Genomic DNA, 20,967 nt, shown 5'->3' with positions numbered 1-20,967 from the left:
CAAGTGTGGAATCTCTATGATTTTCCTTAAGTGACAGATTCTTCAGACACCTTCTAGATTTTATAAGTTTCTGCCCTTTAGAAATGGCTGCAGCACATACTGGTCTGTTTTCTCTATAGCTCTGCCACCCCCAGAGATAAGGAGGGCAGTTATTTTCATCCTGGTTTTACAAAGGAGGAAATTGGGACCTGAAAGGACCAAGCCCCTTGTCCAAAGCCTCACTGTGAGAAGACAGGGGATGGCATCACCCTACTGACTAGATCCAGTCATAGGCCCAAGATGAGGGTGAGTCCCTGTCCTGTCATCTCCCATCATCCACAGGGCCCCCTTGAACTTTGCACAAAATCAAATCCAACTCCCAACCTGTGGGGTTTGGAGGACAGGCCAATGTAGTGGAAAAAATACCTTCTCTACTTGGCACTGCCAAGTTCTCCATCCCACCCCATGCACAGGTCTCCATCAGAGAGCCAGGGTGGAGAAAAGAGTAAAGGAGTGGGGGTTGGGGGGGGAACCCGCTCCTGTATCCTCCTCTCTTTCTTTCCCCACAGCATCACTGGGTTTAGCAAAAAACAGGCATAGGCATGATAGGGACCAGAACTAGCTAACCTGCTGGGGCTTTGCTCCTGGACTGAGGAGGGAAGAGGAAAAGAGGCATTTCAGGGAAGATACTTTCAATCTCACTTACCTTCCAGGTCACTTGGATGCTCTGTGAGGTCACTGGCTGCAAGGTGACATCCATGGGAGGCCCATCAGGAGCTGGGGTGGGAGGAGGAAGAACAACGTTATGAATCAAGGCTTGGAAAAAGAAAGAGTCCTATGTTCTCACTCTTTTCCTCCTGAGCTGGGGAGAAAGGAGATGCTCATCTACAGAAGCAGAAGACCTGTGTTTGAGTCCCCTGAAGCAATCGTAGGGTTTATGTTTCCTCTTAATTGTCCATAATTTAAAAAAAAATTTGACAGCATGAAGTGTAGGCAAGGGTGTGTAGTGGCAAGAACTCTTATACACTGATGGGACAGCAAATTGGTATGACACTTTGGAATGCATTTTGACGTTTTTTTGTTAAAGGTAGAAGTATGCCTATCTGATGACTCTGTAACTCTATAACTGCTTATATCCCCTAGAGAAACTCACAAACCTGTGTACTAGCATACAAGTATATGAATGCTCGCAGCTCCAAACTGTTAACAAATGCCCACCTGCAGTAGAATGGACAAATGGACTGTGATATAGGCATGAAATGGAATACTATACAGCACCGAAAATGTACAAGCGATACAGCTGTATTAACAACGTGAAGCTCGCAAAAAATTTTTGATCAAAACAAGGAAGAAACAAAAGAATATATGAAGTATGAGTTCGTGAATACATTCTATTGGAAGACAGGCAAAACTAAACTATATGTTTTGTATGTATATACGCTGTGGTGGCAACATAAAAAGCAAGAAAGTTAAGATACTGGTTACTTCAGTGGGAAGGTTTTGGTTATGATTGGGAAATGGAGTAGAGAGAACATCTGGCATGCTGGTAATTGATAATGTGTATTGGTTATCCTAGTTTTACTTTACTGTTATTTGTAAAACTGCACATATATGTTATATGTACCTTTTGCATTATTTTATATTTCACAATAATTAATAAAATAAAATATAGCAACAGAGATCTTGTTTAAACTTTCAGGAAAACTCCATGACAAAGGTCACAGAATAGAATCCAGTGCACTAGTACCCCCTCCTCTGCAGATCTAGCACATCTGTCTTTTCCAGACAGGCTGGGGCCAGGGGAGTGGGGCAGAACCATGGACAGCTCCCAGAAGTCTAGGACCTAGAACCCCATCAGGCAACGGTCAATCCAAAGAGCCTCCGATGACCCGGAGGTAGACATGAACAAATACTTCGGGATCTCGCCTTGCCTTTTCTAATTGCAAGCCCACTGCCAGTGGGAGGCGTACAGATGTGGGCCCCAGACGTCCCTGATCCCTGAGGCCATGGGTAGGGGTGGCAGGCAGAGGTGCTCACCAGCCTCCTCGGTGCTGATGGTGAGCTCCTTGCTTGGCTCGCTGCGCCCAATCTTGTTGAAGGAGTACATGCGGATGCTGTACACAGACGCCGGGTGCAAGTCCACAATGTTGGCCTGGTTGATCGTGGGAGAGATGTTGCGTGTGGCCTGCTTAAAGTCCCAGGAATCTGCAGAGAGCACAGCCATTTCAAACCACAGCCAGGCAAACCCCAAGGCCCCTCCCCTGCCTCAAGCACCAACACATCCCAATCTCAACTTTGATGTCCAGGAAAGGTCCGGCTCACATAGACTGCAGTGAGAGGGCACAGGCCTTCACGGTACACAGTGCAAGGGGTCTGTTCCATGAAGCTCAAAGAGACCAACGGATGCCTGAGGATGTGAGCAGCAAATGCACTGGATGGAGAGTCAGGAAGTCCTCTGCCCTGAGCCAGCTGGTGAACTCAAACCCCAGACGGGGGTCAGACGAGATGTTTCCCAAGGTCCTTTCCAAGATCACCACTTGCTTGCTGTCCCTGACGGTTCAATTGACCAGTGCCTTTCTTCCCAGTCTCTCACACCACGTAAGTGATCCGTTGTAACTGTGAGGCACCCCATGCATCAGCGGTCCCAGTGCAAGGGGGGCGCCAAGTCTTCTCCCCCTTTCTCCTTCTCTCTTTGTACGCTTCTGTACTTCCTCTCCTTGTGCATTTGTATGGGGGTGGTTTTGAGTGTGACTTGGTCTGTTGAGGGGGCAGAATTCCCAGTCTAACCCCACCCCCTTTCTCTCACTAGGAGAAAGGTCTCTGAGTCTTTAGGGTCAGACCAACAAAGGATTAGCATGTCCCTGATTTATTTGGGGGGTGGGGACTAGCAGCCCATTCAAGGGCTAATGTTTTAGCAAAACTGTAGAACATGAAAAATACCAGCTAAACGCCAGGGATACTGTGACAGTAAACACCCTCCAGAGGAATCCAGCCACTCTTTCAATGTATTTTTGCTGTGCAACTACTAGGGGATTTCAGAGAAAAATGGGAAGGTTTTCAGTTACAGCAATGCCTCAGTCAGGACCTTCTAAACCCAGAATTCATAACTAGATCACTTCATTGGTACTGCACTTTGACAAGAAAAAAGGCAAACCACAAGGAAACAGGCTAATAGTAGGGCTTAAAAATCTTCCCAGGGTGTGTCCTGATGTCACTCTTCGGTAATTTTCCGTGCCTTTAAGTCCACAGTGGAGGATCCTGAAAACTCTCAGTAGAAAAGATGAAATTGTGTTCCCTATAGCTTAAGCCCAAAATCAGGGAAGAGGGCTACCGCATTCTAGAATGACTTTTAGGAAAAGGTTTTTTGTTTCGTTTTGTTTCTTGACAGCTAATGCCAGATAATCAGGAGAATCGTTCACCAGAAGCGACCGTCCTGTTCTCCCAGATTCTGGTTAATTGAGGTTTGGGTGTTTTGCAAAACGCCACTTTTTAGCGGTGCAGGCTCAGCATCTGTGAAGGACACTGTCCCAGCGCCCCATGTGCAGCTCTGCATTTAATTCTGTGGTGTCATGAGCCAAAGCCACAAATGGCGGCTGCGGACGCTTACAATTACATCTTGTCCTTGTCTTTTAAAACACTCCAACCACCAGGAGAGTCTCTCTGGCAGGGTAAGCCAGAATTGCAAATGTGCAGCCTCCTGCCTGCTGTGGGCAACTCTTGGTTTGGGAAAGAGTGGGCTAGCAACATGGAGGCAGGTGTTTGCTTCTCTCTGTGGCACCCAGGGGGCTGGTACCAGCTCACACATCATACTTGATGCTGTGCTTATGTGAGAGGGACCGTGATCGTGAGTCAGTGCGTTCATATTGGATGAGTGCAGACAGCGGGAGGAGACCCAGATGATGTGTCTGAACACAGTGGGTGGGCTAAGGAAAGCAGATGCTAATGTTTACCAAGCACCTGTGGTGCGCAGGTGCGTTCTGGACAATGTAAACATTCACCACGAACTCCTCACCCTCCGGTGACATCAGCACCATAAATCCACAGTATAGATGACCCCCACGTCACCAAGCCCAGTTTCTCACTTGGCCTCTCAGGCGTGGTCAACACTTGGGCTTCTCCCTTCTTGCAACACTCTTCCCTTTGGTACCCTGATAAAACACTTTCCAGCTTTTCTCTTATCTCTTGGGTCATTTCTTTGCTGTCTGCTTTGCAGGTGCATCTTCCCTACCCTACCATTAATGGTTAGTTCTGCAAAGGTCCATCCTAGACTCTCCTTTTCTCACTCCATACACTTTTCCTACCCAAGGTTTCTATTTCCATCTATACACAGATAGCTCACAGATTTGTATCCAGTCTGGATCTCTCCTCTGAACTCCAGACCCTTATAGCCCAACTGTTTACTTAACTTCTCCTCTTGGATGTTTCAAAGGCACCTCACAGTCAGCATGTCCAATACAGAAGTGTTGACCATACACCTTGTAAACTCATTACCTTCCTGGGTTTCCTGTCTCAGGAAATGGCACCACCATCCATTATGTTGTGTCAGAAACTTGGGTGTTATTCTTGACTCTTCTCTTTATTTCCCTATCAAGTCTTATAACTTTTGTGTCCCAGGTATCTCTTGAATCTCTCCACTTCCCTCCATCTCCATCTCCACCCCAGACCAAGCCACTGTCATCCCTCACTGGGACTCGGGAAATGACATCCTAACTAGCTAGCCTTCCAGAACCCATTGTGTGCCCCTTTCCATCTGTTCTCCACACTGCAACCACCATTCACTCTACAAATATGATTGGCACCTCTTACAGGCCAAACACTATCTCGGTATTGACAATGGTCTTCCCAAAACAAATCTGATACTGCCATCCTCTTCTATAAAACTCTTCAATACATTTTCTTTGTTCTTAAGATAAAGACAAAATTTCTTAACATGACCTAGGTAGGCCCTGCAACACCTTTCCAGCCTCATCTTTCATCACTCTTCTCTGCATTCCTACAGCATTTAGAGGCCCTCTTCAATGCACAGTATCTTCTTTTGAGGGCTGATTGTTGGGAAATTGCCCAAGGAGACACTAAGCTCCCTGAAGTCAAGAGCCATGTCTAAAATTAAGCCCATCTCCCCAACTCGGCATGTGTTGGGCACTTAAAACCCATTGTTGGTTTAGATCAGAGCCCTATTTTATCCTTTACTTTGGGTTTGGAGTTTCTCTGCATTTTGTAGTCACAGTAAATACCCTTTGCCTTTCTTTTCCTTGCCTCACTCAGCTGCCAATCATAGGAAAGTTGGGAGGAGGGGTGTCCCAGAGAGTAGCCTTTTTATTTTTTTGTGTGCTTTTCCCGGTCATTTGCTGGTGGAGTTGACCTCATGTTCCTGAATCATCTTTGATGTTGGTACATAACTGCTCTCTCTCTCCACAACCCTTCCAGGCTAATGCATCAGAGTCAAATCTGGAGGTCTCTAGCTGATTTTCCAAACTCGATCACAGCCATCTCTCTGACCCCGAAGAGTTGAAATCGGGGGCCCCATTTTCTTCCTTTTCCTTTCCAGCTCTCTCAGAGCACTGAGCTGGCTTTGGCGAGTGTTGTCTCTTTTAATATTCCCTTTCATACGAGCCTGGCTTACCCAGATTAACATATTTCATTAAGGGCTCTCTCTCCCTTTCTTCATCAAAAGGTTTATGATGCAAAATATTCTTCTTAAAAAATAAGGCAGCGGCTGGGGAGATGTCAGTGCCTTCTATTCTGAGGGCTGCTTGCTAGGAGGGGGCCTGGAGCCTTGGTGTTTCAGGAGACATATTCACTGTGGAGGGGGAACAGCCTGGACAAAAGCCACATCTGAAGCATTCAGCTGCCTGTGCTCAGGAAACAAATCCATTCTGCAGCTCTGATTTCCTCCTTGCATCACGGTCTGAGCCCCCGTGGCAATCTCTCCGCAGCCCCGAGAAGAGGTTCTCTGGGTCACAACGACCGCTCACAGCCTCCCCATACCAGTCCCTGTCACAGCTACACTTCAGCTCATACGGAATGACATGTCACACCAGGCTGGCTCACCCCGTGGTGGCCGACCGCTGGTGCCATGAGGCTGCCTTCTGGGCTGGGAGGACTGTCCTCAAAGCACCTACCCCTGCTCCTTGCTTGGGGAACAGGGGCAAAAGGTGGTGTCTGCATTTTAAATCTGCACAGCACCATCTGATAGATTTGTGTGGACGGTGCTATTTGTCATTCAGCATTCATGTATTATTACTCTGCTGCCTGGGGCCAGGAGAAGTCAGCGTGAGCGGATGGCTTAGAAAGGGCAGAATTGGTAATTTCCCTTGGAAAATTAGCATGATGAGCAACATGGCAGAAAACCTGGCAAAGGCACAGTTGGGGCAAAGAAGGGGGTTGGGAGCCGATGGTCAGGACTCGGGATGGGTCTGGTCTGGGGCAGGAGGAAGAAGGGAAGGGAGAGTTGAGGCACAGGATGGGGAGCCCTGGAGGGTTAGGCTGTGCCAGGCTCTGTGCTAGACACTTCTGCATGTCATCACATCCACTTCATCCTTACACCCCCGAGGAGTGTGTCTTATTGTCTCCATTTGATAGACAAAGAGATGCCCAAAGACATAAATAAGGTAGCTTGCTAAAGATCACTTGGCTCTGACACTTGGTCAACCCAAGTCTTTGGATTTGACAATGGTCCCTGTTCCACTATTCCATATGCAGGAAGAAGGTCTGCTTAGACACATGCACGCACACACATGCACACGTATGTACTTGCACAGCCCCCTCCTTCCTCTGCGTCACCCATCTGGTCCTTCTAATAGCCTTTTCAGTTCTCATGTAATATAGCTTGTGGTGTATTACCCGGGACTGCAGAGCGCTTTGTAATGGTTCTGAGAGTGCATGTGTTGGTGTATGTGGATGTGTGTGCACGCATGCACGCCGAGTATGTTCTCACTCCAACTGCAATTAGGCTCCAAGGGCAACACTCTGTCTCCTGTTTCTTTTTCTTTCCTACCGCATGGCTAATGCATGATTCTGCAAAAAATGATTGGTGCCCAGTACATGTTACTGCCTGACAGACACGTGCATTGCAGCCTGCAAGTACCACAGGACACTAAATTGCCACATGAGGCATTTGACTTAGAAGGGGGAGAGGAACTTGCATTTATTAATGCTTTAGCCCAATGCTAGATGTTTTGTCTTTAGTCCTCAAAACAATCCCACAAGGTAGGCATTACCATTCCCACCTTGCCAATGAGGAAGCTGTGCTGTACTCCCAGCCTCTGACTGACTCCGGTGGTAACCCCTGCAGTTCTCATGGAACCTCTTTTCCTAAGTGCCGGACAGATGCCTTAGTGAGTGGATGGTCTGGAGCAGTCCCACCCAGAGGCAGGGGACAAGACCTGCTGGCTTCTCTGTGTGCTTGATCCTGTGGTTTATTATTTTACAGGTGCAAAGCCCTTGTTGAAGGGAGTCTGAGGTTGAGTTTTCATTACTTCTCTCTCTACCCTACCCAGGAATGGCACCCCTGGCTCTTTGGTGAGGTATGGCAGTTCCTAGTCTTGCAGAGGAGCTAGAGGGGGTTGGGAGAAGATGTGGACATGCTCTGAAAGTTGCATCTTCCCTGCCCACCTTTCCTTCTGCATTGCTCTCCAGATGTGTGATGTTCTCAGCTTTGCTCTGCTGAGCGGTGCCCCAGGAAAGGTTTCCACACATTAGAGAGTGGTCAGTAGACGGGGAGTGGGCAGCGGGGCAGCATAGGGGAGGAGGGCAGGGAAGTAGTTACAAGGAGGAGTCGGGGCAGGGACAGCCTAGGCATCCCTCTCCACGCCCACCCCCACCCCTACAGGAGTAGAGCCCTGTCCAGCTGTATCAGCACGACGGGAAGATGGAGTGTGCACCAGCACACGGAGATGCGGGCCTGCGTGTGGACCCGTCCCTTCTGTCCTTTCGGGACTTTCTGAGGCTGGGCACAAGCTGCCCAGGAGCCAAAGTTCTGAGGTGTGAGATGGACACAGTCGGCCTCCCTCCTCTCCATGCCCTTTGTCTCCACAGAGGCCCTGCTGCTCATCACCTTGCCCCAGCTGTAGGGCTGCAGCAGCCTCCTTGCTCACCTCCTAAATACCTTTCCTTCCCATAGTTGTCAGCTAAATCTTTCCATGGTGCCATGTTGTTCTAGTCTTTCCCTGGGAGCTCAGTCTTTATCAGTGGCTCTCAATGGCCTTCCCAACAAAGTAAAGGCTCAGCCCGGAGTTCCCCTCCCAACCTGGCCCCCAGACCACTTCTTAGTCTTAATGCCCAGGAAGTGGATCTGTGAACCCTCTGGTAGACGTGCCTGCCACTCCTTGGACTGCACTGTGCCTTGCTCAGGCTCTGCCTTTCCCCATTTCCTGAATCTAGGCCCATTACCTCTCAAACTTCAAGACCCAGCTCAACGCAGCCTCTACAGGACCAGAGAGATACTTCCCTGATGACAGCCCTGGCCCTCCTTCTCTCTGAGGCTCTGCTCTTGCACTCAGGGCGAACTCTTGGATGGATGGCTACACCTGACATTTTCTCTCCAAGTAGACTGTAAGCTTCTGAGGGCAGGGCTCCTCCTTATAGAAACTTGTATCAAAGCTGACTGCCCAGTGCCCTGGACAGAGCTGTTTCCCCAGAGGTGAATATGCCGTTCAGAGATTTGCTTTCCGTCGTCTCATTCCCACTCACTCAACAACCATGTGTGGAGTGTTCACTACATGGCGGGCAGTGTGCCAGGTGCTGGGGAAACAGCATGGACCAGGACTTGGACAATCTAGAGGAGAAAACAGCCAGCCTGCCAATGACCATGTGCTGTGCTAAGGAAGACAGGGCATGTCTGGAAGTCTTTGGAGGGAGAAGACAAAACCTTGGACGTACTCTAAGACCCAAACGATGGGTTGGAGTTGGCGGGATAAGGGGGCCTGGGGAGGGTTGAGTTCTCCAGAATCTGTTTTGGTTTATTTTAAAGTAATTTTGAAAAATTTACACAGGTTTATGGTATCAAAAACAAAAGGATCCAGAATGAGACATATGTTTTCCTCTCACTCCTGTGTTGGAGCCGCCCAAGTGCCCTCTCAGGGGCAACCAACCCCTATTTCTCACGTACTGTCCAGAGACAGTCACGCAGGTACAAACATGAACACCTACACCTCTTTTTTGGCTTGGTTCACTCTCCAGGCCTCTTGTCCCCTCTGAGGCCTCCTCTACCTGACCACGCCCCTCACCCTGTTTTCCCAGGGGACCATGGGTCAGTGTGCTCTGCAGTCTTACAGTTGTGGGCAGCCTCCCAGGAGCTCGCTTAGGTCCTAGGGGAGGGATTTGGGAGGGCTTCCAGGAGGAGGAAACTTAGAGCTAACCTTTTCCAGGGACTTCCATCCTCCAACGACCCATTCTTGGTAAGGACCCCTAGTCATCCCTATCATGCCAATCCAGGAACGTCCAGATGACCGAGTTAAACCCATGATGCTTCTGACCCCAGAGACACAGCGCACAGCCCTGGGCTCAGGGGCTTTGAATTGCTTTAAATCAGACCACTCTGTGGGCCTTGGCCCAGGGACAGTCCTGGAAAGAAGGAGCTGACACCGCTTCCCCATCAACTGGGGGTCCCTCCATCTGCCCCATGGGTTTCTTGCCTCCGTTTGGAAGCCACAAACAGGGGCTTGTGCACTGGTGGGTGCTGGTGTGTTTGCCTCCGATGGCAGCTCGGAGGTCCCGGGGCTAACCCAGCAGGGCAGCCCAGGCAGGGCAGGGGGCACAGCAGCCCTGGTGGGCCCGGTGCTCAGCGTACCTGACTTGTTCTTGTATTCAATGTCGAAGCCTGTGATGATGCTGTTCCCATCGAATCGCTGGGTCCAGCGCAGGTTCATGCTCCGGGCCTTCACCTCCCGGATCTCCAGCTCTGGGGGGTCAGGGGGCTCTGGGGTGTGGCGGGGTGAGGGGGCAGAAGTGAGGAGGGCAGCAGAGAGCTTGGCATCTTTCTACCCCCAGGGAGGACCAGGGTTTTGCTGTACCCCAGGGGGTTGGTGTCTACTCACGGACCCTGGAACGCTGGGGTGTGGGCAAAATGAGCCTGGCAGCAGGGTCCGCTTTTCTCCTGCTTTGTTCCCCTCCCTTCCTCAGTCTGGGAGAGGGCAGGCTCTTTTGGAGGGACTCCTCACAGCTGATGGTCTGTGTATCCCCCATGCAGAGCTCCCTTCTTTTCCCAGCTGACTCCCTTCCGGGCTCCCACACTTCTGGAAGCCACAGCATGTTTTACAGGGGCTGCAGCCGCTGCAAACCTTGCTGTCTGAAGCGAGCCTGGAGGGCCTTTATCGCCCACTCTGGGCAGGAGGCGGAGGAGGAAGCTTCTCCCCGGAGGCCAGTTCTTACTGTCCTCTACCACTGTGTGGGTATGGGCAATGTCCCTGCTCTTGAGGTGGAGTTAGCAGTAGGTCCCTGGGCCCCTGGGAATGGGGAGGGAATGGTGGGGCAGGTGAAGGTACCTTGCACAGTGAGTTGGATCAAGCCCCGGTCTTCCCCATATGAGTTGATGGCATGGCAGCTGAAGAACACAGAGTCCCCACGGTCAGCAGGCTTGAGCTGGGAGGTGGCCAGCAGGGGCAGGAGGACAGGGAGAGAGGGAGGAAATGGGGAGAGTCTTTTAGAGCTGGTCTGCCGAAGGGGGCTCACTCTAGTGGAGATCACCAAGGCCATCTTCTTCAGGGAGGGAGATCCACAAGGGGTTTTGTCAAGGGCTCCTCTTCCCAGAAAGTTCCAAGGCTGGAATTGTGGAAAAGTCCATGCAGGGAGGGGCTGAGGGGTCTAGAAAGGTAGGAGAAGCTGAGGGGGTCAAGGAGAGAGGGATAGGCTCAGGGGTTCCAGAGAAGAAGGAAGGGCTGAGGGTTCCACACATGTCATGGCTGCGGCTTGTCAGAAAGGAGATATAGTGAGGTTCTAAGGCAGAGGTTTCTGGATGGAGAAGGGAAATAGCTAGGAAAGGGGAGGTACTTTTAGAGGTGCATGGAGAGGCTCCCAGAATTCTCATTTACCTCCATTGGATAAAGATCGTTACAGACTCCCCACTTTCTGAGAGTCAGGGTACCTGAGAGGGGTATGGGCGCTCACCTTCAGCGTGGAGACCACCTCGTCACCATTGTCCCTGGTGGCTATGGCGTATCGCATCACGCGGTCGGGATCAATGACCGTGTCCCCCTTCTCCCAGCGGATAATGATGGGTCGCTCACCACGCGCTGTGCAGTTGAGTTCCTTCGGGTGGCCTTTGATGGCGATGGTGGTGTTGGGGTGGGACGTGATCATGGCCGGTACTGGGGAGTGGAGGAGGCGCAGGAGGCCCCAGTAAGGCGGGAAGCCAGGCTGGGGGAGGGGCACGTGTGCGCTCAGAGGTCCCGCCCCCCACTGCCTCTCCCCGCAGAGCACTTCAGCCTCAGGCAGAGGGTCTAATAAAGGTTGAGGAAGCTATAGGAAAGCTTATTTGCCTGTCCCCTTTCTCCCTGTCCCCACCCATGACTGGGGCAGCCTTTCTTCCCCAGGGATTCTTACATTCCTGGGACCCCTTTTCAGAATGTTTTAAAATGTACACTATACGTAGAATTACAGAGGAAACCAGATATATTGAAATATGGTGATACAAATATTAAAAAACCTCAAAAGCAAACTTTTGATATAGTATATCACATGCAGGTATTAATATATATTTTTATTACTCTTTATCAAATAAAACCTAGTGCTGGGTTATGTTAGCATAATTTTGTAATAGTGATGATAAAGATATTCTGAGATATTTGCAACAAGTGGGTTTCTGCTGGTGATAGTCACAGGTACCGCTACTGCTGTGCTTGGTTGCTCAAAATGAAAGGAAAAACTAAATTTCAGTTAGAAGTTAGTGGAAAAAAGATGTAATTCCCCCCCCCCCCCCCACACACACACATCAAATTCATGGACCCCTTCAATCGTCTCTGTGCACCTCCTGGGGAGGTGCTCTCTGGACCTCAGGTTACGGGCCCTGCTCTAAAGCACTGGGGCCTCTGCTTCGTGTGCATGTCTCAGGCTCTGATGACTGCATTCAGCTGGTTTAGCCTCCTAAACAGCTGAGAAAGCCCTGTTCTTCCTAACCAAATGCAACGGAAAGTCTGGGGTAGCACCACTGTAATCAGAACCCTTTCAGCAGCGCTAACAGCCCCCCACCTCACCCATCCCACCCCTATTGCTGCCCTGAGAAAGTCATCATGAAACTACCAAGGTCCTGCTGGCCATCAGGAGACCCCTCTTACTGCCCTGACAAGAGGTGGCTCAGTCCTGACTCTCCTCTGGGGCTGAATGCCATGGCCTGCAGCAGGAGGAGGGTAGGGGCAGAGGGAAAGGTGGTCTCAGCTACCAGTGAGATCCTGTCCCCTCGCTCCTCCATCCAATTCAATGAACACTCATAGAGCACGTATGCCATTACATGGCACTGCATCAGGTTTGGGGACACACATGACATGAGATGGGTCCTTGTCATGAGGGAAGAGGGAAGGGGGGGGAGATAGACACCTGCATGAGCAACATGAAAATGAGGAAAATCTGATGAAGTATTAGGAGAAATTAATTTTGGCTGAGGGGTATCTGGGAAGGCACCATCCATCTACCCAATAAACATTTATTGAGCACCTACTAGGTGCCAGGCTTTGTTCTGGGTTCTGGAGGTAACAATGAACAGGAAACCTGACCTCAGGTTTCACTGTAGTGGTGAGAACAGATGATGACACAGACAATTCTGGTAAAGAACAGTTAAATACTATGCTAGGAGAAATGCACAATAGCTGACATAGCAAGACTTAAATTGGAAGAGCAGAGGCACGCTGGGCAGTGGAACCTGCTGGAGCAAAGGCCCAGAGGCAGCAGTGTGCAGGTCCTGGCAAGGTAATCTGGCATCTGGCGGACTGTGCTTGTCCTTGCCTCTTTCTCACCACCTCCCTGGAAAAACTTGCCTCTGAGTGTAGGTCCCCGGTGGCCCTTGTCCTGGGAGGAGTGCTCATTAGCTCTGCTGGAGGACACAAACTGGGAGGGGCTGTGGTCGATGGCAAGAATCAGACAGGTTTCCCCCCACCCCCATTGTGGGGAGGGCTCCTCCTCACTGAGTTCCGCAGACCTAGCTCACCACATCCCTTCACTGGCCTGCTTGAGCAAATGTGCAACAGGGTGATGTCTTCTCTCTCCTCACAGCCGTCTCCCTCCGGGGCACTGTGTCTCTGTCCCACTTCAGTGGCTGGCCCTTTCTTTCCCTCCCAGTATCCTCAGGATTTCTTTCTCCTCCAGTTTTAAGACCTACTCAGAAAACGTTCTTCCCAGCAAACTCTCCAGGGTCATCTGACTTCTAAGGACAAATAAGCCTTTGGAGAAAGGAGGGAAACCATGGAGCTATAATGGTGTGACCTGAGATGTCAGTCAGTGGGTGAGGAGACATTTGGAACCGGTGTGTGTGTGGAAGGGTGAAGGGTGGCTTTTGGTGTCCCTGAAGTCACATCATGCAGCGAGCCACCTCCTCTGCCTTCTGTCATGTGGGTTTGGTACTGAGGGCAGTCCTGGGCTCCAGCCCCTGCACCAGCATCCCAGCGCAATCCCCAGCCCCAGCTCATCAAATAATGAAGCAGATAAATTTTATAATGCACAGCATTACACTAGGATATACAATAAAACGCGAAAGACAAATAAGGAGGTGCAGGTTATAATGAAGAAAAAGCCTGCAGTCAGAGACATCCGAGTATGAATTATTGACTAAGGTTTTACACTCTCTAGGATGTGTGGAGGAATATTTTTCCATCAAAGATTTGCATAATTCACTCGTATAAACCTGGGTGGAATATAGAGTAAGCTTTTACATCAACAAGTCGGCCTCGCGTTGCAGATGCCTCCATTTGTCCTGGAGGATTGAAATGCGGGGTGTGGGAGGAGCTGCACACGTGTTGTTTCTGCGTTCCCCACAGTGAATGGTCAGAGACTGGGGCTGGGGACCCCTGGGAGGGCCGAGCCCTTGGGCCTTCCTGGGGAAGTGGGGTTCTGCTCCTGAGAGGCTGCTGCTAAAGCCACAGAGCAGCTGGGGGGATGTTCATGCAGAGGTGTGTGTGTGTGTGTGTGTGTGTGTGTGTGTGTGTGTGTGTGTGTGTGTGGAAAGGGGTGGGAGCAGGGTCCAGCCTCAGCATGAGTCAGAGGTGAGGAAGGGAGGGAAAGGAAGGCTCTGTCATTAGTGTGAGGCACTTGCAGCACTCGCCTGTCCAGGGCCAGGGCATGAACATAAGGGCATCCCTCTGGCTAGATAAAACCTCAGGCTAGGAGCCACGGCTTGGCCAGTGGAGCAGGGACTGGGTTTTAGATTCCAATTGCCCCTTAGGCTATATACCTTTGAACAGTGTACAACCTGCACACCAATATATGTCAGTCCCACCTCAGGGAGCTTGTCTTCGCAATCAGGTTTGTTCAAAGAGCTAGCACGGGGGCAACCGGAGACAATGGGCCTCCAGAGACCCCGGACAGGTCTCAGAGCCCACGTGGTCCCTCAGCCCTGAGTAACAACTGGTGCCTGGGGTGGGTTCCCCTTACCCTCCTGCCAGGGCTGCTTGTTATGGCACTGAGCCCCGGGCAGCACAGCCTCACACAGCTCAGGACAGGTTCAGGAAAGCCCACCTATGAAGAAGAGGAGACTGTTTCTGTGATTCCCCCAACCAGCTTAAAGGGCTTGGGAGCCAGGCAGCCCTGGGTTCTATTTATGTCTCTACAGCTACGTGCCTTCAACACAGTATATTTAATTTCCCTGAGCCTCAGACTCATTGCCTGTTATGAAGACATGGATAACTACCCTGAAGAATTGTTGTGGGGGCAAACAGGGTCTGTATATGTAAAGTGCCTGCCATGTAGCAGCTGTTCAATAAACCTATTCCCACCCCGAGGCTCTCATACCCCTCTCCTGTTCCAAGAAAAGCATGCACACCTTAAGATGTTACTTGCCAGGCTAGTCCACAGAATCACAGATTTGCAGCCACTAACCACATGTGGCTATTGGGCACTTGAAATGTGGTCAGTCCAAACTGAGATGTGCTGTTAAGTACAAAATACACACTGGACTTCAAAAACATAGGAGGAAAAGAAACAATGTAAAATATCTCATTAATAATTTTTATATTGATTACATGTTCATATTTTAGATATATTGAGTTAAGTAAAACAAACTATTACAATGAATCTCACCTATTTCATTTTACTTTTTTGAAAATGTAGCAACTAGAAGATTTTAAATAACATGTATAGCTGGCACTTCCTCTCCACTGAATGGTGCTGCTACAAATCATCCACATGGACACTTCCCTTTACAAATGAAGAAACTGAGGCCACACAGGAAAGCAATTGGCTAGTAAACAGCAATGCATCTTAAAAGCGGAAAATGGGAGAGGGCAATACTTCACACACAAAGCTGTGTTGCTCGTGGTAGAAGGTGTGGCAACATCAAGAGAACTATTTCCCAGTTCTTTGGGACTTACAAGTGCAAGCCCTAGATACTCAGTGACACACTCTGTCATGTTCTGGGCACTCTACTTGACGGAGGATGTTAACCAGCCAGAGTGTGACCAGGAAGATGGGCAGCTCTAAGCCATGCCATTTGAAGAGTGGCAGCAAACGGGGAATGTGTAATTTGCAGGGAGTTGGAAGGATAGACCTCCTGGTTGGCCTAAGAAGGCGTTTTCCAGTGGTTTTCGTTGTTCAGGAAAAGGGCAGCAGTGGGAACAGTGAGCACCCTGCACTAGAGGTGGACAACCAGGGGCAACAAGAAGATTGAAGCGAGAAAGCTACATACAAAGGGATAGAAGGCCCTTGTCTTTGGGCCCCTGGGGTGTCTGGGTCTCTGCAGAGAGGGAATGATGATCTGGGAATCCAGCTCACTGTTTTGGGAGGTGATTCTATGATTCAGGATACATTTTTCCTTGCATATAGGCGTCGTTAGCCCTATATGGCAAGAATCAGGGAACCTGCTTTCTTTCTTCTCCCTGCCCTAGTCATCCTGCCAACACCAGAACAGAAAATTCTGCTACTATAGTACCCCTCCCCCAGGCCCTGCCCCAGCCTCCAAGGGCCATGGTGCCCTCCTGTGCCCAGGGACTGGGATCCTCAGCCCTTCTGGCTGCTGTACAGATGGGCTTAATGAGGCAGCCCCCTAACACAGGCTGCGCCGCCCCATCCACTCTCTTCTCCCCCCACTCCCCTCTTGCTCTGGACCACAAGGTCTCTCTGCTCCACTGAGTCGCAGTAACAAACATGATTGAACCCTCACTGCACTGAGACCCGACTGTGCCCCAGAGCACTTTCTGGGTTGAAGGCAGACCCCAGGACTTCCCTAGAGACATGGGCAGTCATCTGCAGGAGCCCGCACACACACTTATGATTACCTTGTACTGGGAACTTCTCATGTACCATGTGCTGGAAGTATTCTACCATTCTACGTGAATTAACTCACGTGAGGTAGGTGCTGTTATGATTTCCCTACTCCCAAGCCTGGACCTGATGTATTTCTTGACTAAGCTCCTGTGGTGCTGCAATGGAGCAGGTAGCAGCAGGATGCTTTTGCCTCTTGCCATTGCTCAGTGACCCCTCAACAACATCCATGAGAAGTAAATCTTATCCCCATTCTTTCAAATGAGGAAACCGAGGCTTTCAGAAGGCAATTCTTCCCTACAACCACTGTGGTTGTAGAGGCTGCCCACCTCTTGCCGTCTGTCTGTCTGCCACGCATGCACAGTATCTGGCTTTGGGAAATGGAACTTGGCTGTCACCTAAAAGCTGTGGCTTCTCTGTGGTGGGCAGCTTCAGCAGGCCATTCCCAGGGCAGGTGTCAGGGACTGCAGCTTTAGGGGTATAGTCAGGAGAACAGGAAGGAGGAGGGGATTGTATGCACAGAACTGAATCCTGCATGACAAATGTTAATAGCAGCCACAAAGGCAACACATCGCTCCAATAGGACCCAGGAGGCTTTAATGAGATACAACTTCTCTGCTATCCTGCAGTGTAATTCAATTAACAGCCAGGGAAATCTAATTTCTTTGTACAAAGAGGGTGCAGGGGGAGACTCTCTGGGGACTTGGGAACAGGGAGGGGCTGGGCCGAAGAGCATCAGGATGACCCATGTGGGCCACCTGCCCCTTAATACATAGCTCCTTCCAATATGGCCCCTTTCATGGGGAGGGTGGGGGATGTGCTGGTGTGAGCTGGGCCGCTTTTATTTTTTACTCACAGTGGCTCATGAAGGGATTGAACCAGCAACCTTGGTGTATCAGCACCACGCTCTAACCAACTGAGCTAACTGGCCGCCTCTTGGCTGGGCTTGTTCAAATCTTTACAACCCTGGTATGGGTACAGTGCCTGCCTGGTATGGTGCCCAGCACTGGGCAGAGCCAAATGAGGGAAACTCTGGTAGAGGCCAAAGGGGCTTCCTGATGACTTCTAGGGCTCTTCCCTGACTCCCATGTCAGTGCAGACACCTCTCCTCTGGGCATTGAGCATCACTGGCACAGCACAGGTCGCACTGCCGTGTCCTTGTCTCCTTGTCTCTGACTGTGAGACTCTCCAGGGTAGAAGCATCTCTATCCAGGACTTAGCACATATTTGTGGAAAGAAGGAAGGCTCCCAAGTACCAGGCAGCTCTTCTGCCCCCACCCCACACACAGTACCCGGGGTCAGTCTGCTCTGGTCCTCACTAGACTCGCTCCAGGGTGGGGAGGAGCCTTGTGGGGTCTGTGACTTTCAGCCCTGCAGGAATCCCAGGTTTCCTCCTTCTGGTTCAGATGGAGACTACTGGCAAGTGCCAGGGAGAGGAGCGAGGAAGGCACTGGCTCAGCAGAGTTACCCCTCCCCTGCTCCAGGGCCCTCCTGGGGCAGCCAGCTGAGGGGAGAGGAAATCAATTTCAGAAACAAGACAGTTGTCAGAATCAGATGTAACTGGTTCCTGTCTGTGAAATTACTCGCAGGCCGGCCTCTGTCACCCCCGAGGTCCTGCCCGGACCAGCTGCTATTTACATTTTAATTTGATGTGAGAGGCTGATAGATTTTTAAAACACTATGAGAGAGCTCTGCTTCCTTGCCCAGCCCCAGCATCCAGCCTTTCCCACCAACCCTTCAGTCGTGGAGTTGGAGTCCTGGGACCCCTTGACTCTGCACCTGCTTGGCCCCTCCCTTGCTCCTCCAGCTTCCCCTTCTCTGGGTCCCACCTCAGAAGCTGCGCTGAGCTGCTCACTGCAGTTTACATAGCACCAGAACATCCTCTGTGAGGACCACTTTCTTGTTCGGAGGTGGCCTGGAGGCTATTAGCTCTTACTATGCCGATGAGGAAGTGAAGGCTCAGAGACGCTAAGGGGTTTGTCTAAAGTGGCACAGCTGGTAAGTGCCAGGAACGACACAAGGCCCCAAGTCCCTTGACAGTTCACTGGTGCCCTTTTCTCTGGTTTCAGTCTAGCCTCCTTCTGCCTGGTTGATTTTTCTCCCATCTTGGGGTTTGTCCCAGGAGTGGGAAGCTGCATGGGAACGACATAGGTGGATGAATCTTGCGGGGACTGCAGAAGGAGGCTGAAAACTAGAGTAGGGTTGGAGGGACGGGGTGGTCCAGGCCAGGCAGGGGCAGGGGGCTGGAGTTAGGAGGATGGTGAGTCAGGCTTTCCGTGTTGCTGTCTCCCTCCCTCTCTTCTGCCTGGGGATTGGACCTCAGTAGGTGTTTCTGACAAGTCCCCAAGTTACCAGGGACAAAAGATAAGTTATGAACACCCAAAGGAGAGTAATAGTATGGTGTGGGAAGGAGAATGTGCAAGAAAGAGGATGGGAAAGCCACTGGCTATTGGGAGAGGCATGATAAAATGCAAAAGAGGAGGGTTGGCCGGATGGCTCAGTTGGTTAGAGCGCAAGCTCTGAATGACAGGATTGCCGGTTCAATTCCCACATGGGCCAGTGAGCTGCGCCCTCCACAGCTAAGATTGAAGACAACAAGCTGCCACTGAGTTTCCAGAGGGGTGGCCAGATGGCTCAGTTGGTTAGAGCACGAGCTCTTAACAACAAGGTTGTGGGTTCAATTCCCGCATGGGATGGTGGGCTGTGCTCCCTGCAACTAAAGATTGAAACCAACGACTGGGTTTGGAGCTGAGCTGCGCCCTCCACAACTAGATTGAAGGACAACGACTTGGAGCAGATGGGCCCTGGAGAAACACACTGTTCCCCAATATTCTCCAATAAAATTAAAAAAAAAAATACGAAAGAGGAGTGGAATGTTGCATTCTAAAAGGAAGCTTGGTGCACACCTTCACCCCATTCACAGGGCCTGAGGACCTGAGTATGTAATAATAATAGTAGTTTACATTATTGAGAACTTACTATGTTCTAGGCACTGTTCTGCATTCTTTTAATGCATTAACTCACTTAATCCTCACAGCAACCCTATTTTTACTCCCACTTTACAAATGGGGAAACTGAGGCGTAGAGAAGTAAATTGCCTGAGATCACACAGCTAGTAAGAGGCAGAGCCAGCACTCATCCAATGCATCTGTGATTTTATACACGATGTGACACTGGTTAGAAAAGGACACCGGGGATAGGAGTACAAAGAGCCCAGCTTTTGTAAAGAGAAATGCAGCCAAATTTGGGGGGAAGAAGATTGGTCTGGAAACCAGGAGACCAAGAGATTAGGCTATTCTTTTAGGTGGATGGCCTGAGGGAGGGGATTGAGGAGGTTCTCAGGCTTGGCTATACATAAGAATTACCTGGGAAGCTTTTTAAAAATCTTATTGCGCAGACCCCACCCCCAGAGGCTCTGATTTAATTGGCCCAGGCTGGGCCTAGGCATCAGCATTCCTTGAGCGCCACCCCCAGCCCTGTGATTCTCACACAGGGCTGGAGCACCCTCCTCTTCCACCTCCCCTTCTAGTGCATGCTCTCTGGTCCTTCCTCGGCCTCAGGCGGGACGCACCTCAAAGCCAGTAAGACTGGAAGAAAGGCAGCCAAGTTCTCGCGTTCTTCACCATCCCCAAGGACGGGACGTTACCTTTTCAGGAAGTCCTTCCGAGAGTCTAACTGAAACCTCTCTAGGAGTCTTATAGAGCTTTTTCACTAAAAAAGATGTTCTCTCCGGGCAGGCTAAAATGCTTCCCTGGATGTCCCCCTCCTTGCCTTCTGGGAGAGGCTCTTCCAGGGGCTGGCAGATGACCTGAACGCTCTTGAGAGCTCTGCAAACTCACCTCCTCAGGGGAGAAGGAGCTTCCCAGCTCAGAGGCCTTCATCTGCTTTTGTTTCTGAAAGGATTACACTGCCCACTCTAAGTGAGGGGGCCCCCTCCTTACCCTCAACCAACCCACTTCCCTCCCTCCCCCCAAAAGGCTTATGTCTATGCTCCTTGTTAACAAGATCCTGACAAGAACTGTAGCTCTGTTTGGCAGAGTGAGATAAGCCGCCACAAAGGGGCATTGTTGGCATGTGGGGTGGTCGGCCTGGGGTGGGGCGGCTGGTTGGGAGAAGCTCTTCGCACTCAGTCCTGGCAGCAGCTCCAGGCTTTCCCTGGGGAAGGGCTGGCGGTGGGGGTGCCTTCTGGTGCCTGCTTTGTTTTCCCTTCTTAAAGAGCCAGGGCGTTGTTAATTTGATTGCACCCACTTCGGCTTCTTGTCTCCCCTGATTAGCCAAGCTCCACCTGAAGCATGAGATTAATTCAAATTGCATGGAAGCAATCAGCCCAGCTCTGAGAGCTGGTGGGGAGGTGCCTGGGGAGCTGGGGGCTCAAGGGACCCTAGCTGTCCACTGCCTGTATACATGGGGGGCAGAGGGGCAAGAACTGTGTGTGTGAGGGGGGTTGGGGTATGGTGGGACCTATGAGATGTGGACTGCAGCCTGTTTCTGCTGCCTGGTGGGCCCAGTTGAGACCCTCAAATTCATCAGGCCTTGCTTTCTCCAGCTGTAAAGTGGGATCAGTCAGTTCCTCGCTTGGCTGCTTAC

General features: G+C 50.8%; 1 protein-coding gene across 3 annotated transcripts in view; it reads right to left on the bottom strand.

Annotated features, from left to right (window-relative positions):
• The window catches only part of DSCAML1 (DS cell adhesion molecule like 1), a 356,394-nt gene that overhangs the window by 39,783 nt on the left and 295,644 nt on the right, over window positions 1–20,967 (bottom strand). For all 3 annotated transcript variants that reach the window (XM_074335416.2, XM_074335417.2, XM_088791437.1), the window contains 5 exons: window positions 11,086–11,285; window positions 10,464–10,560; window positions 9,770–9,898; window positions 2,017–2,184; window positions 686–756 (listed from right to left, as the gene is read on the bottom strand). In XM_074335416.2, the coding sequence (XP_074191517.1) occupies window positions 686–756; window positions 2,017–2,184; window positions 9,770–9,898; window positions 10,464–10,560; window positions 11,086–11,285 (665 nt within the window). The remainder of the gene's footprint in view (window positions 1–685; window positions 757–2,016; window positions 2,185–9,769; window positions 9,899–10,463; window positions 10,561–11,085; window positions 11,286–20,967) is intronic.

The sequence above is a fragment of the Rhinolophus sinicus genome, chromosome 14 (genome assembly GCF_057876585.1).
Source record: "Rhinolophus sinicus isolate RSI-liver-muscle chromosome 14, RSI-T2T, whole genome shotgun sequence".
NCBI lineage: Eukaryota > Metazoa > Chordata > Mammalia > Chiroptera > Rhinolophidae > Rhinolophus > Rhinolophus sinicus.
The sequence above is the reverse complement of the archived record's forward strand: the minus strand, read 5'-3'. Positions and strand labels throughout refer to the sequence as shown.